Raw genomic sequence first — 17,687 nt, forward strand, 5'->3', positions numbered from 1 at the left:
CCATACCTCTCATTGACAGGCAGCATGGTGCTATGGATAAAGGACTGAACCTGAAGTCTAGAAGACTTGAGTTTAGTTCATGCTTCATATACTTAATACCTTTGTGGACCTGGGTGAGTTGCTTAACTTGCCTTAACATCAATTTCTCAACCAATAAATGGACATTATAGTATTTGTAGCACTTAATTCATAGAGTTGTTTGAGGTCCAAATGGGAAAATGTACGTATAACCCTTTTCAAATCTCAAAGTGTCATATCAACCGCAACTTTCATTATTATTATTAAGGAGTCCCATATTATTCCAGGTTTTAATGCAATCAGTTCAAAGTCATATACAAATGGCAAGGCTTGTGGGACATCTACATGACTACTACGAGCTTATATCCTTGATATAAGGCGTTCACCTTCCTGCTTAATGACTTGCTAGAAGGAAGAGAATCACTGAATAAAGTTTTCTATAACTGCACCTGTAAGCTGAATCTCATAGAATCTTAACATATAAATGAGAGTTGAACACCTCAGTCCCATTTTCCAGAGACTCAAAAGGGTTAAGTGACTGGTCCAATGTGACAGTCTGTATGTAGCAAAGTCCAGAAATGAACTCCAGAAAAGAACTGCTAATCTAGATTACCATAGAAAATGGTTTCTAGGGTCTTAGACCTAAAATTCCATACCACAGTTTTGAGAGCTATGGCCCAACAAAATTTCTAACAGTTTCTCTAATCCTCTACCTTTCACCTGGATTATTGTAATAGCCCCCTAATCAGCCATCTTCCCTCAGGCTTCTACCCTCTCTAACTCATGCTCTGTAGGTCTGCCAAAATGATTTTCTTAAGGCCTAGATCTATGACACTCCCCTATTAAACTCCAATGGTTTCCTCTTATCTCTAGAGTCAAATACTAACACCTCTGCTTTGTGCTTAAAACTCTTTACAATCTGACCCTAACCTACCTGAACAGCCTTATTACAAATTACTCCTATTCATGTACTCTTCACTCTAGCCAAACTGGTCTTCTTGTAGTTCATCATGTATGGTGTTACATCTCTTGGCTCCATGCTTTTGTATAGACTGTCTTCCAAGCCTAGAATGCATTTCCTTCTCATCTCAGCCTCTTAGAACACCTAGTTTTCTTCAATGCGCAGCCTAAGCACAACTTCTATATGAGGACTTTCTCAATTCCCCCATCTACTAGTTAGGGCCTGTCTTCCCAAATGACCCTTGTATTTATTTGTTTTGTACATGTTTATACACATACACATTCCTATTCAACTCCTTGAGGGCAAGGACTGTTTCATTTTTGTCTATGCATTCTCAGTGCCTAGAACAATGCTTGGCACAGAGTAAGGATGTGATAAATGTCTGTTGATTGATTGATTGATGGGGTCCCCACTGGTTTACAGTGTCTATGGGGTCAAAAGGTTGTCAAAGTAGGTCAGGTTATGGAAGTGGTAGCCACTGAGGAAAACTGGGCACAGACAAGGATGACTAGATGTATTTCTAATTATGTGATTCGAGGACATCACTCTTCTAACCCTTTGATCATTCATTATTAGTGAGTGAGAGCTACTGAGGAGTGAGGGAGCTCCTCCCATTCCTTAAAAAAAGATCTTATAGAGACCAATGAATAGACCTGAAAGAGATGTTTGAACCCAGGCCACCAGCACCCAGGAAATGTTTTCTACCCCTAGGATGGAAATTTACTCACCTGGAACAGGTCTCCATTGACCGTAGCCCCTGTGTCTTCAATACCAGCTAAAAAGAGAAAGAAAAGATACAATTATATAATTGATCACTTTTCATTGTTCAGAATGGTAAGCTCATATTTTGCCCAGTTACATGCCAATAAACCTAACAATCTAAACAAGATGGATGAATATTTACAAAAATGTATATTTCCCAGATTAACAGAAAAGGAAACAAAATACTTAAAGAATCTCATTTTAGAAAAATAAATTGAACAAGCCACCAATGTACTCCGTAAGAAAAAATCCTCAGGGTCACATGGATTCACAAGTGAATTCTACTAAACATTTAAAGAACAATTAATTCCAGTACCATATAAACAATATGGAAAAACAGGCAAAGAAGGAGTCCCATCAAATTCCTTTTACAACACAAATATAGTTCTGATACCTAAACCTAGAAGAACAGAAACAGAGAAAGAAAGCTATAGACCATTTTCCCTAATGCAAATTGATGCAGAATGGTAAACTCAGCCTATTCTAACATTTTATCGTGTAGTGGCTGCCAAACTGTGAGCCAAAGACCACCGAGAGCTACGGAGTTGCAGGAAGGGATCCATGAATTCATACACCTACCAAATGTTATTTTGATCTTTATTTAGCTCCAACAAAATATGAGGTGTGACAGCATAACAAATAAGGAAATAAACCTTCTGTAGATAATAAACACCATCTTAGACTCACCTCTCTGGCACTTAATGGCCGTGTGACTATGGGCAAGTCTCTTAATGTCTCTGAGAATAAGTTTCCCCATCTTATAGATGGGGACAATCACCTAATGGTTCCTTTAATCAATCAATCAATAAGAAACAGATGCTAAGTACTTACTGTACAAAGAGCAGTGAGAGACATACGAAGTTAGATAAGGCATATTTTCTGTCCTCCTAATATAATGGAAACTCTTTGAAGGAAGGGACATTTAATGTTTTTGGTCATTGTATCCACAGATATGCTGGAACTGGATTTTAGTTGACTTCCTACTCAACTAACTAGTGTTAATGGCATGTCTGTCAGGCAAGGTGGAGGGTGGGGTGAAGGCTCCTGATCCAGTACCATTATAAGGTGCTACAGTAATAGTAGCAAGTAGTTGTTATTATGATGGTGATGAATGATAACACAGGACCAAGTGGTCAGTTTTGTTCCCAAGCAGCGAATTTAATCACCAATGTCAGGACACTTACTAGCTGTGTGACTCTAGACAAGTCACTTAACCTTGTTTACCTCAGTTTCCTCCTATGCAAAATGAGCTGGGGAAGGAAATGGCAAACCAATTCAGTATCTTTGCAAGAAGACCCCAAATGGGGTCACAAGGAGTCAGACACAACTAAACAACTGAACAAGTCAAGAGGAAGAATTCAGAATCTCCCTGCAGAATATGCACACTGATGCACAGACATATTTGGAGAGTGGGTTGCATGTGTTGGCATATGCACACTCTGCCTGATAGTCAGTATGGGAAGCAGTCCTGCTCTGGTTGGGTGGGAAGAGGTGAGTAATTTCAAAATACTCTAGTCTAGGATCCATGTATGTTTACTGATTAAGTTTGTTCAATACTTCAGGAGTATAGGCTGACTCATGACTGAGCAAACTCTTTCTGATTGTCATACCTGAGCATATGGTCTCAGGGAGTGACATGGGAGGGGCATTCCCTAGGATCCTGGCAGCAGCAAACAGGCAATTAGCAAGGGGGTGGAGTAGGATGGGGGCATCAAGAAATATGGATGTAGGCAGAAGGGTAATCAAAGGAACTCTTTCAGTAAGGGTTGAACTATGCTTGTCTTCCTGCTGGAAGCACCCATCCATTGAGTTATAAACTCAGAACTCTCCTTCAGGAGGCTGAGGAATGTCTCTCAATTCTTCACTTTAATTAAAGAAAATGAAGAGTTCTCAGGCAGGATGGAAGAATCTATGAAAACCAGGACCAAGAGGCTAACAAGCCAAGTACACATACATATGCATATATACATATGTGTGTATATATATATGATATATATGTGTGTATGTATGCGTACACACACATATGGGCAATTAGCTGGCACAGTAGAGTGCTGGGTCTGAAGTCAGGAAGATTCATCTTCTTGAGTTCAAATCTGGACTTAAACACTTACTAGCTGTGTAACCCTGAGCAAATCACTTTACCCTGTTGGCCCCAGTTTCCTCATCTGGAAAATGAGCTGGAGAAGGAATTGGCAAACCACTCTGATATCTTGCCAAGAAAACTCCAATTAGGGTCACGAAGAGTCAGACACAACTGAAAATGACTGGGCAAATATACACACAGACATGAATAGACATAGATATGTGTATGCATATTTTGTGTTGTTTGGACATTTTCTATATGTGCATGTATGTATATATGTATGTGTATTTATATGCAATCGAAAAATGTGCAGGAAACTCTGAGCAATCAGGTAATAGAATAAGTATGAGGTTTTCTTGTATAGAGTTTTCTGAAGAAGAATCAGTTAGTACTCCTGTTTCATAGATATTTTCAGCTAGAACTAAACCTGTCGTAGGTTCCAGGAGGAAGAAACACAAGAAATGGTCACTGACTCCCTGCTGAGAGACACGAAGCCATCCAGATGGAATCTTTATATGTCAGTTAGGAAGTTTACTGTTTTGCCAGAGTGTTTTTCAAGGTATAACAAATCTACAGTCTTTTTCCAATTTAATAGCCATTCTTCTTGCCAGAAAGGTCACTTTCTCCTCAGGACTATCACTACCACTTCACTTAGGAGCTCTTTCTTGTTCAATCGTCTTTTCTCCTGGGGACACCACACACAATGAAAAAAACAAAGTGGATGAACAATGCATCTTGTCCAAGTTATGTCACGTAATCAAATAGACAGCCTTTTGAGGTATTCCATGCACATCCACACTCTTGTATACACCTTCTCATTTAGAATTTCTGCACATGGACTTTTGATTATGATGAATGGTAAGAAGTGGGATCATTGGGAATAGTCAGATATGTATCTTTTTGTAAAGCAGACTTCAAAAGGTTTAGGGAAATGATGGGTAAGAGCCCATGCACAGAGATTCTATATGAGAAGGTAGGTCAAGAAGTAGAGGGGACTTTCAAAAACTAAATTCTGACAATACAAGAATTATCTCATTGAGGAAGAATAGGTATCCAGAGGCCTCAGATTTAAAATAGTCATATATAAAAGAGTGGAATAATACCATGGAGCAGTCAGGAAAGCTGAAGTCCAGAATGAACTACTCCACTGTGTATGAATTCATATGTCTTTCTAAGTTACCCTGAATCCTTCATAGTCAGACATTTATTTAACTCCATATATAAAATACTTTATATCCATTATCTTATTTGATTCTCACAACAACCTAGTGAAGACAGGCTAGCTAGATGAAGCAGTATATAGAGAGCTGGACCTGGAGTCATGAAGTCCTGAGTTCATATTCAGACACTTACTAGCTAGGTGGCCCTGGGCAAGTCACAAAACTCTGTCTGCCTCAGTTTTCTTAACTGCAAAATGGGGATAATAATAACCCTAACCCTCCCAAGGTTGTTGTGAGGTTCACATGAGGTAAATGTAAAGTGCTTAGCACAGGGTCCGGGACGCAGGAAGCACTTCATAAATGCTAGTAATTATTATTACTATTGAACTAAGAGATTTGCTTATGGCAGGGGTGGGGAAACTGCAGCCCAGTGTTGTGTGAAGTTTGGATTCAGTCAAAGGGTCGCACTTGAGGACCTAGAGGGCCACATGTGGCCTGGAGGCTGCAGGTTCCCCACCTCTGGCCTATGAATATATATTTCAAAGAGGCGGAGCTGATATTCAAAACCAGAGGGAACTGAAATTCAAGTTAGGTGAGAAAAGGAGACTACCAATATATTCTAAATGAGTTCACATTAGCAAGCCCAGGCAAATGAAATCCCAGGGTCCTGAAAGAACTTGCAGATGTGAACACAGAACTGCTACTGGGGACTGCTGAGCAATCATAGAGAATGAAAGAGGGTTTAATTTTCGAAGGCTGGTGAGGAAGAGGAGGAGATATAGTCCAGAAACTATAGACTGATGAATTCGATGTTAATCCTACACAAAATTGTAGAACAAATTATCAAGCAGATTGTTCACAAGGATATACCATGAAAGGAGAATTCCCTAGGAGTCAACAGGGGTTCACTAAGAACAAGTCATGTCAGACTTGTTTTCTTTTTTAAATTCATATGTAGGAAGTGGCATGAAAAGATATTTTTTCAGGAATTGCATGATCAGAAAAGGAGGTAGGCTGGTCACATAGCAGAGGATAATGGACATTTCAAATACTACACTGGTGCCCACAAAATGTTAAAAGACCTAGAGGAGTACAGACTTCAGAGATGTGATGAAGATCAAATGAGGTAATGCACGTAAAGCACTTTGCTCCCTTGAAAAAAAGGCTTAGAGAACATTCTTCAGGACTTGAGCGGATCATTTATGAGGGATTTAGGAGAGATTATGGACAAGAATCACATCGAGTGAGAGCAGGGATGGGTGACCATCTGTACCACTACATAACAGTGAGGTCATAGGTTTAATGAATTTAAAAATGACTATTGTGTCTAAAGCATTATAGTTTGAAGACAGTGACTGTACTGGTGGGGACAAGCCTGAATACACAGAGTATCTTGATTTTAGCAAGGCATTTGACAAAGTTTCTCAGGTTATCTTTGTGTACAAGATAAAGAGTTATGAATGGAAAACACAAATAGCAAGATTCTGAACTAGTTGAATAACTAGATCTCAAAAGTGGTGATTGATGAATTGTTGTCACTGCAGAGGGAGGTGTTGAACATTTCCATCAATGACTTGGATAAAAACCTAAGTGGCATGGTAATCCAATTTAGGGAATACACAAAGTTGGGAGAGGGAGAGCTAACAATTTGTATAACAGATACAAAAGCTTCTCGACAATCTAATATAAGAGCATGAGTCTCACAAGATGAAAATTAATAGCCACTAATGTGAAATCCTACATGTGAGTACTTCCAAGATCTATGATTCTATTAGTGTGGGTATTTTCCACTGGTGCAGACTTGATATGACTTGATACCTCATCTTTGAGAGTTGTTATAGTTTCAAAAAAATCATCACTGTAGTCAATTCAGTGATGAGCTTCTCAGAACTTGGCTAGGCTGGTTCTTAAGACTATAGTCTTGCTGTTCCTTTATTCAAAACCTTTTCAGAGTGATAGGACCTGTCAGAGCTTGTGTCCCATCTGCATAGCTTGCAAGATGCCAGAGTCACCTCTATGATGAGGCATTAGAGCTGGATATTGGTGAAAAGAAAATCCACGTAAAATTGTACACTAAAAGGTGGCTTTGCTGAATTTTTTTTTCTTTTCTCTTTAAAAAAAAATCTTTGTTACAAGGAAATGTTTGCTTGAGAAATGAATGTATCAACAAAAAGTTGTATGCTAAGATTTTTAAAATCAGCTACATTAAGTACTAGATGGAAGAGGTGTGGCTAGACCACAGTTCATATGAAAGATATCTAGGGATTTTAGTAGACTGCAACCTCAGAATGAGTCAACAGTTGTGACACAGCCCCCAATAAATCTAATATCTAATGTGGTCTTAGGTTTTATAAATAGAAGGGTAGTGTTTAGAACAAGGAAAGTGATCAGGTGCTTGCTACTGTCGAAGGACTGTGTTCAGTTCTGAGTGACCCATTTTAAAACAAGCTGGAATTGTATCCAGAGGTAGGTGATCAAAATGGGCCAAAGGTCTGGAGACCAGGCTATGGCATTTGATAAATATCTCAGGTTCTCCTTGTGGACAAGGTCAAGAAATATGGGTACAAGGAGGTGGATTTAGAATGAGCTGAATAACTTCATCCGAAAAGCAGTGATTAATGGATCACTATCAGCTTGGAGGGAGGTCTCTAGTGGTGGCTACTGTACATATCCTTGTTCAACTAATCCAAGATCAATTGCAGAAACTGGAGATTTCCGGCCCAGAAAAGAGAACAAATCTGGGAGGTGTTCATGATCCTTATCTTCAAATATTTGAAAAGCTGTCATGTGGTGGTAGCTAGCTGATAGTCTGTCTGTCTGTCTGCGTTCGTCCTTTGTTTTCAAAGAAGACCATGCCATCAGAGAAATGATGACATGACTTGCAGTTGACTTTGTTTTGAGTGAGGGAGGGCTGTGCAGCTCACCAGCCTCACTTCTCCTCCAGAGCCATCTGGGTCAAGTGACCAGATATTCCTCAGGATGACTGGAGATGACCCAGGATGAACTAGAAGACCTTGGCCTAGCTAGCTGACAGTGAAAGTGAACAGAGTGCTATTCCTGCAGTCACAGAGATTTGGGTTTGAATTCTGCCTTAGACGTTTACTAGGTGCATAAACTAGACAAGTCACTTAACCTCTGCTTGCCTCAGCTTCCTCATTTGTAAGATGGGGATGATAATAACAGCGCCTACCTCCCAGGGTTGTTGCGAGTCTCACAGGAGACATAAAATAATACATAAAAGAGCTCTGCCAATGTTAAAGTGCTGTATAAATATTAGCTATTACATGGTAGACAGGAGAGACTTCTCTGTGCCTACAGAGAGCAAAACTAGGAATGCCTATGGAATTTGCAGAGGCGAGTTTAGCTTGGGGCAGGGAACCTCTGGCCTCCAGACCTCATGTGCCCTTAATCCCCTTAATAAAGGATTGGTTCTGTAAAACTTGGACTCAGTCAAAAGGCCGTACCCAAGAACCTGGAAGGCTACATGTGGCCTGGAGGCTGCAGGTTCCCCACTTCTGGCTTAGCTCAATATAAGGAACAACTTCAAACAACCAGAACTGTTCAAACATGAAATCAGTTTCTTCACGAGGGAGTGGCCCCCTTACCACTTGTAGTGTGCAAGAAGCAGCTAAATGACTACCTGCCAGGGTGCTATAAAATGGGTCTAAGATACTATCTGAGTAAGAAGTTGCATTTACAAGGACCTAAAACATTCCCAAAGGACTCTGGATGCAAGATGCCATCCATATCCAGAGAAAGAACTATGGAATCGCAATGCAGAATAAAGCAGACTCTTCTCTTGTGCTATGTTTTGGTTTTTCTCATGGTTTCTCCCATTAGTTTTAATTCTTGTATGCAACATGACCAAAGTGACAATGTGTTTAATAAGAATGTATGAGTAGAACCCATATAAGATAAGGATGCCATCTGGGGGAGGGAGGAGGAGAAAATTTAAAACTTATGGAAGTGATTGTTGAAAACCCGAGAACAAATAAAATAAATAAACAAACAAACAAACAAATAAGTAAATGAATGGATACATAAATAAATAAAAGGAGTTGCATTTGATGCCCTCCATGCGGCCTTTTAGTTCTACCAGCTAATGTTGTCTAATAAAACTCCTTCTCCACAGCACAGACCAACTTATAGAATCCTAGAACTCTAGAATTAAGAGGGCCTCCGTGACCATCTTGTCCATCTAGTTCTGAATTTTTTATTTAGAAAATATTTGCAGCATTGTATGCCTTCAAGGGAATAATGGTGTGATGGCAATAAATCTGCTGTTGATGGTACATAGCACGCAGAGTCACACTCAGGCTTTTGCAGAACACCACTACTCCCCGTAGTGTGGATGTGATGCCCACCAGCACCCTTAATTAACTCTAGGAGGTAGGTAGTGTCAGTATTATTACTTTCACCTTAAAGAAGAGAAAACTATGACTCAGAGAGGAAAAGAGACTCACATATGTCCTACAGCTAGTGCTAAGAGTCAGGATTTGGTCTCCAATCTTCCAACTTCAGTCAAGCAGCGGAAAGGAAGTGAATGTGATGGGGTTTTGTTGCTTGGAAGGCTCCTCTTGCCAGTCAGAGAGACTGGCATTTGGTTCAGGTTTTAGGATCGAGAGCTAGAAGGGGCTTTAGAAATGTTGTTGTTGTTGTTGCTCAGTCCTGTCCTACTGTTTGTGACCCCACTTGGGGTTTTCTTGGCAGAGTGGTATGCCATTTCCTTCTCCAGCTCATTTTACAGATAAGGAAATTGAAGCAAACAGGGTTACTTGCCCAGGGTCACACAGCTAGTAAATGTCTGAGGCCAAATTGGAACCCAGGTTTTCCTGACTCTGTACCTGGCACAGTGGATAGCTGCCCTAGAGTGCCACTTGCCCTTAGAGATTATCTAGTCCAAATCCTTCATTTGACAGAGGAGGAAACAAAGTCCTAGAGAAACTTACCAAAGTCACCCAGGTAGCAGAATCAGGATTGGAATCTAGTTTCTCTGATTCCAAAAACAATGTTCTTTATCAATTCTATTCCATGTAGTTTAGGTCATTTCAATTCAGTCTCAACAATTCTATGCAATTCAGTTTAAGGAGCTTCAGGTCTACTAGGGGAGAAAGCACAGAGAGCTGGGGTGGAACAGTGCAAACAGGGTTGCATTTAAAGTCAGAAGACCTGAGATCCATGCTATCTCTGCCACCTGTAGGAACTTGGGAAAGTTATTTAATCTCTTCAGGCCTCTTTTCCTCCTCCATAAAAAGGGGTTGAACTACTTTGTAAGGGTCTTTTCCAGTTCGAAACAGATGATCCTATGTGTTTGATTTAACTTAATTCATCACGACGCAGTAGAAAGGGTCAGAGGTGGAGTTCAAGTAGCAGGTTCAAAGTTCAAATCTTAACTTTGCTACTTACACTCTGTGAGTCACTTCATGATTTGGGGTGTTAGTTTCCTCATCTATAAAATGAGACAGTTAACCAGATGGTGTCTTAGATCCCTTCAAATTTTAATAATCTATTTCAATTCAAATTCACTGTAGTTCTGTTTAATTTGATCCAATTCAACAAACACTGATGAGCTAATATATGCTAAAGTCTATGCTGGATGCAAGGTAAATACAAAATTTCCATCATGAGACATGGTCCCTGCCCTCCTTAAACTCATATTCTCTTTAGCCCATCAGGAGGCCACGGAGCAGACAACACCATCCTTGCATCTGAGTAGAAGTGCCACCACTCAGAGCCTGGAAATGTTTAGACTCTAGATCCATGGGGGAGAAAGAAGGGAAAGGACTTTATCCTGGGTCATTATGGTCCAGCCAAATAAACCAATTGGCCACAAACCAACTCATCAAGTGAGGGACAAACAAAGGCATCTAGGAATCTAGCCTCTAACTGAGTCAAAGCTAGCCAGTGGAGACTGGCCCAAAGCTGATATAAAACTGGAGGATGGGAAATAGAATACCAGTGATGGTCTCACTAACTTCCAGTCTAAATTCCAAAAGAGGACATCAGTTTGGTATTTTGATCTGAGGATCAAACCCAATCCAACCAAAATGGCTAGGCACAGTAGGGTTCAGGGCTCTGACTTCCTGTGCTTATAACACAAAGAGAATATAAGCTAACATTTACGTGGCACTTCAAGGTTGGCAAAGGACCTTCTTTCACAATAATTTTGGGAGGCAAGAAATCAAAGAAATCTTATCCTCATTTGACAAATGAGGAGTGGATATTCAGAGAGTATATGTGACTGGTTAGCCTCCCTAGCAAAGTCAGCATATAGAAGATGCTTAATAAATGCATGTTGACTGACTGAGTGATCTGATTCAGCATAATATTGCTTGTCTGAATCGTGTTAACTTCTTAACTTCTTCTAGTTCCTGTTACTGGGAGTGAGGTCTCCTCTAAGGTGGTTAGTGCAAATAGTATCATTCTCATTTTATAGATGGGGAAACTCCTCTTAGGTCCTCTTCTGGTGCTTCCTCATGTATGTGGGTGATCCTTGGTTCTCAATGGGTATGAACACAAGTTCTAGCAGAGCCTACAAAGTTGGAAAGGTGTCACTTTGGAGTCAAGGAGGTTGATTATCAGGTTACTCAAAGGGTGAGGAATTTTTTTCAGCCATAGTAACAATCAAATACCATCTCTTAAGTTGTAAGGGGGGTTGTGAAGTCTGGCAACGCAGGGAATAACACACATGCATTAAATCATGGATTCCTGAAGTACAGATGAGTTGTTGAGGATCCCAGAGCTAATTCAAGTTGGAGTCAGGATTCTTAATCTTGAAGTCTTGACCCCATCCTCAAAACTTCCTATGAGGTAGGTAATGAGAGTATCATTATCCTCCTCTACAGAAAAGAAATTCTTGACTTCAAGTTAAGTGATTTTTTCCATGTATCACATCTACTTCCCAACAAATTCCTTTCCAGATCTAACTTCCCTGTTTTCTACTTGATGATTTCTCTCTCAGGGGCTATATTCCATGTTCTAGAGCACATTCCAGCTCTAACATTCTACGCCACCAACCATCCAGACAACTAGAGGCTCCACAATCTAAGAAAAGTTCATTTCAAAGATAAGGATTGTTGTCTATACTGTCAAAGGAATGTTATTTGGACAAAGAGAGGCAGAGGGAGGCCCAGGCCCAAACTCTACCCAGCCCTCCACCTCCTGTGACTTTCAAACTCTGTTTAATTTTCAGTTTGCTTACAGAATCCGCCTTCCCTTCCCAGCCCCCAGCACCTTCAGAAGCCTTGGCAATTGGCTGGCAGTAATTTATAGTTGATCCACACCCTCCTTCCCACACCCAGCCTGCTGACTCCTCTGCTGGGTGGGGCTGATGGCATTTGTTGCCCTTCCTGCAACACCTCCCTGCTTACTGCCATTCTCTTGCCCCACTTAAAACAGCTGAGACAGCTAAAGGTGTGTGTGTGTGTGTGTGTGTGTGTGTGTGTGTGTGTGTGTGTGTGTGTGTGTGTGTGTGTGTGTGTGTGTGTAAAGCCTACCCTGCCCCTTCTTTTCCATAGTTAGCCCTTGGAAGCAGAGAGCAAAGATGCTCAGAATTGTGGGATCTCAGAGTTAGAAAAGCCTTCAAATTCCAAACATATCACGCCTGGACGTTTTTGACAGTCTACTATCTGAACTCCCTACTTGTATTCATCTTGGAATCAAAGAATATGAAAATGGGAAGGAACTTCAGAAAGGCTATAATGCTGACAAGGGAACCCCTCTCAGATATCCCTGACAAATGGTCATCCCATCCACTGTTTGCAGATCTCCACTGATTGGGAATTCACTATGCCCCAAGGCAGCCCATTTCACTTCGGGGCAGCTCTCTGGTTGTAAATGAGTTTTCCTTACATCTTCAAAATCTTTCTCTCTGAAACTTCACTCTCATTCTGCTCTCTGGGGTCAAGAAGGACAAGCCCAGGTCCTGCTCAACATGACTGACCTTCAAACACTTGAAGCCAGGTATCATGTGTCTTCTCTAGGCTAAACATCTCTAGTTCCTCCAGCTGATTCCTATGAGTTATCATTGCAAATCCCACCATTATCCTGATTATCCTCCATGGAACACTTATTCCTTGTCCCTTTTCTGCCTCACAGCTTTACCATCTCCTGAACTGTGTCGAAATGTGAAGTCGTTATCAGAGAGAGAATGCCATACCTGGCCAAATGGTTGACTTCTGCTTAAGTTAGGGATACTTACACGACCCAACTCTCCCACACTTACCATCTCTTCCGGAGAATGGAATGTCTCTTTAGCAATGCCTTTCCCAGCTTGGAGCAACTATGCAAAGGGACAGACATGAGGAGGAGGAGGAGGAGGAGGAGCAGGAAAAATGGAGACTGACAAATCAAAAGGGTGGGACCAAAGCTTCTTCCTCTGCTTTTGTTTAAGAGTCAGAGTCCATGGGTTATTATTAACTTCTGTTCACTCAGGTTATTTCCCATGTTTCCAAACACCTCAGCAGAACTGACTTATCCTCCCACCTCTTATCTCTAATGAAAGAAGTCCCTCCCTTCCTTCCAGAGGAGGGCCACCTCCTCCAAGAAGCCTTTTCCACCCCCTTAACAGAAAGTGATCTCTCCTTCTTCAAGTTTCTCCTAGTTCTTTTCCTAGGCCTCTCTTGTGTCTATTTTATTCTCTTGTTTCATAGTTGTCAGCGTACTCATCCTTGTTAGATTGTAAATTCCCCAAGAACAAAGGCTTTTGATATATAAATATAGATATATAGACACACAAATACATACACATATATGCCCAGCACTTAACCTTGAACATAGGTGTTCACAAACGTTTGTTAAATTGAATTGTTTCCCTGTTAGTAGTGACCAGTAGTGTGAAGATGGCCCACGGTACTTGGTCTTAAAATCTCTTTACCTCTCAGATCATTTGGGTGATGAAAAACTTTCTCCAAAACCTCTCCCTTAACCACATGCTGCCACCACAAAACCCCATCAGAAAAAAAAAAAGGAAGCACCAGTTGAGATACACTATCCATAAGGCAGTGTCTGGTTTTGATTAAGCATCATAAGTACGCTTTTCCTTCATGCCAAAAATAAAAGCAGAGACCTCATTGTCTTATAAATATTCATACTATTGAGACTTTCACTTCACAGATTACCAGGACTTGAAGGAATCACAGAACACAGAATGTGAAAGCTGGAAGGGACCCTAAAACCTGCAGTATCGAGCTGAAAGGGAGTTTGTTGGAAAGCAGTTGTGGGATCGTGGGGAAGAGCTCTGGATTTGGAATTTTAAAATCTGGGTTAAAATCCTAAACCAGCTATTTGATCTCAGGCCATTTGCTTTCCTTCTCTGGGCCTCAGGGTATTCAACTGGGAATCAAGAGAGCAGGGTGTTAAAACTTGTTAGCTGAGTGACTATGAGCAAGATACTTTACCCTCCGAACCTCAGTTCCCCCATCTGTAAATAATAAGATTGGATTATATGGTTTCTAAGGTTCCTTCCTGGTCTAATTGTTATTTTACAGTTAGGCCCAAATGGGGAAGTAATCAGAGCCATAACTAACACAAAGAAGATGGGGTTGGTTCTAGGATGCCAAAATGGGGTTGGGGGGAGCAGGAACTGGTAAAAGCTATTGTTATTTTGCCTTACTAACCTCTGGGAAGTAAGGGGTCCAGTTGCCCCTGGCCGCCATCCCCAGGTTCCCATCCCCAGGACTACTCTCTCCCAAGGGTCAAGTTCTATTCCCTGCTAATCTCTATGGCAGCAAGAACAAGGACTCTGTGGTACCCTAAGTGGAACTGCCCCATGCACTACCATGTTATTTTCCCCCCCAACTAAATTTGCTCCAGGCACAATTTTGGCTAGTTACTTTGTAAGCAGTTTGTAAGCTAGCAATTTGTTGAAATATAAGAAGTATAAAGAAATCCTTGGCCCCTCTCTTCTCTCACCTCTCAAGACTACCAAAGGTGTCTCACATTACTCTTAAAGAACCACTAGGATATTGTAAGCTTTGTGTGTCCCATATAATGTCTGAGCACAGACTCACTTATGTATAATGAATACAGCACTGCATCTGGAGGTGAGAACTAGGCTCAAAACCCAGTTCTGGTGTTTACTGTGGATTGGCTCTGAGTCTCAGTTTCCTTATCTGCAAAACTGTGTTAATAATCTTGGTTCTGCAGAAGGAAGATTATACACAGTAACAGTCACAGTGTGCGAGGACTGTTTATAATAGATTTAGCCCTTCACAGCAATGCAAGGACCTGAAACATTTCCAAAGGACTCTTGATGCAAAATGCCATCCACATCTACATCCAGAGAAAGAACCTTAGAGTCAGAACTCAGAATGAAGAAGACTGTTTTCTATTTTATGTTTTGTTCTGGTTTGGTTTTTCTCATGGTTTCTCCCATTCGTTTTAATTCTTCTATGTAACATGACTAATATGAAAATGTGTTTAATAAGAATGTATGTGTAGAACCCATATAAGATTGCATGCTATCATGGGAAGGGAGGGGTGAGGGAGAGGGAGAAAAATTTAAAACTTATGGAAGTGATTGTTGAAAACTAAAAACAAATAAATTATTGGCAAAAAATAAAATTAATCAAATAAAACACATATGATTACAAAAGAAACCGGGAAAAAAAAATCTTAGTTCTGCCTAACTCGTAGGGGTATGGTGAGGAAAGCACTTAGTAAAACTTAAAGAGCTATATAAATGTTAATTAATATTTTCTGCTGCTCTGTAAATGTGTGTTGTGATCTGATGATAGAAACACAGAATGTGTGTGGTTCATCCTTTGCTGCCGAAGAAGAATGCCATCAGAGAAATAATGACATGACTTGCACTTGACTTTGTTTTGAGTGAGGGAGGGCTGCACAGGTCACCAGCCTCACTTCTCCTCCAGAGCCATCTGAATCCAGTGACCAGATATTCATCAGGATGACTGGAGATGACCCAGGATGAGGCAATTGGGGTTAAGTGACTTGCCCAAGGTCACACAGCTAGTGAGTGTCAAGTGTCTGAGTGTCTGGTGTTCGAACTCAGGTCCTCCTGACTCCTGTGCTGGTGCTCTATCCACTGTACCATCTAGCTGAAACACAGAATATGTCTGAGCTGAAAACAAACCTTTCATTTAGCGGATGAGATGAAGGCCCATACAAGAGAAATGAATTGCCCAAGGCTGCACAGCAAGTTAGGAACAAGTGATCTGCACCCCCCACATGCCCCACCCCAACACAAACACTTTCTGAGAGCGCTGCACCTGAGGAGGGTAACATTTCCTCCTGCACCAGGGTCACACAAGCTCCCAACCTCAATTTATAACAGTTGCCCCGTTCAGACTCATTAGAGTGAGAGGAAGACAGAATGAACCTTGGCTTATTCTCTATGCTGAGCTGACATTTGATTTGAGCAGCCTGGAATGGTTATGCCCCTTCCTCTGGAATCCTTGAGTTGGCAGGTTCAGACCATTCCCTGGTCTAGGAACTACATATGGCTGACTGTCCGGTGCACCTTCTCTTCACCTAGACCTAGGCGCTGCTGGGCTTCGTGGCTCCCCCTCCCACCCCTACCTCCCTGTCTCCAGATTGGCCTGTCCCTTGGCAACGATCCTGGCCTCTGGAATTACAGACGGGGCCTCAGCGGGGGCTCAGGTGTCCACTGCCCGGTGTCTCCTCGCCCCCTCCCCCGGTGTCTGAGCCCACTTCGGACCGGACATCCCCCCGGCTATCTCGGGTACCGGGCTACTTACTTCCATTTTCAGCTGCCGGTTGCGGCAGGACCCCTTCAGCGCCGCCCAGACCATCCTCATCGTTTTCAATGCCTGCGATCTCGCTCTCCTGCTGGGCCAGGAAGGCAGCTGCTGGGTCCTCCTCCGCTGGCCCGGAGGAGAACAAGCCGAAGTCATCAGCCATGGTTTAGCAGGCTATGTCTTCGCACGGTCCACCCCTGCCTCCGAATGTGTGCCAGCCCCGGCGCCTCCTCCTCTGCCCACCCCTGCACCCCACCCCCTGGCGCACAGGGCACAGCAGAGGCTCCGGTAAGCCGATCCTGCCGGCCAAGCTGAGCCCGCCAGGGAGGGCAGGGGAAGGCCAGAGCTGGGCCCGGCACCGCAGAGATCGCTTCCTACCGGGCTCAGCTGTCACTGCGGCTGAAGCAAGCGCCCGGGGGAGGAGCCAGTCCAAAAGCAGGGAATCGGGTGATGTCAACAGCTACAGGCGGACGGGAGCCAGAGTGGGGGGATCCCAGGGAGCCCGGGCTCAGAAGCTCCAGAAATGCAGGAAAAGAGCTCACGAGCTAGAGGACAGGTCAGGATAAATGGGCTCAGCGTAAATCATGAAGGGGACGGAGCTGTCTAGAAAGCAGGAGGCGACAGTCCAGCTGCCCTCTGGCTTGGCACCATCTGGAGGGGCTGGTAGTGGGATATAGCTGGGTTTGATATTTAGGTAGGCCATTTACTGGCTGTGGGACCTTGGACAAGTCATTTCACAGTTCAGAGCCTTAGTTTCCTCAGGTAGAAAGTGAGGGAAGCAGGGAGGGTTGATGTAGCTTCGAGGTCATAAAATGTTTTCTTTGAAAAAGGATTAGATTTAATCTGCTTGGATCCTGAGGTCAGAACTAGAAAAAAAATGGGAGATGAGGGGTGGGTGAAGAGATTGGGAGGAGGGGAAGTTTCAGAGGGGAAATATTTTCACTTCAATTTGAGGAAAAAGTCCTAAATATTAGGAAATTCCAATC

General features: G+C 42.2%; 1 protein-coding gene across 1 annotated transcript in view; it reads right to left on the reverse strand.

Annotated features, from left to right (window-relative positions):
* The window catches only part of CLTB (clathrin light chain B), a 40,876-nt gene extending 23,590 nt beyond the window's left edge, over positions 1 to 17,286 (reverse strand). The window contains exons 1-2 of the mRNA XM_072631083.1: positions 16,702 to 17,286; positions 1,708 to 1,754 (exon numbers count right to left, since the gene is read on the reverse strand). Coding sequence (XP_072487184.1) covers positions 1,708 to 1,754; positions 16,702 to 16,864 — 210 coding nt within the window. The 5' untranslated portion in view covers positions 16,865 to 17,286. The remainder of the gene's footprint in view (positions 1 to 1,707; positions 1,755 to 16,701) is intronic.
* Positions 17,287 to 17,687: the final 401 nt, after the last annotated feature.

This window comes from Notamacropus eugenii, chromosome 1 (assembly GCF_028372415.1).
Source record: "Notamacropus eugenii isolate mMacEug1 chromosome 1, mMacEug1.pri_v2, whole genome shotgun sequence".
Taxonomy (NCBI): Eukaryota; Metazoa; Chordata; class Mammalia; order Diprotodontia; family Macropodidae; genus Notamacropus; species Notamacropus eugenii.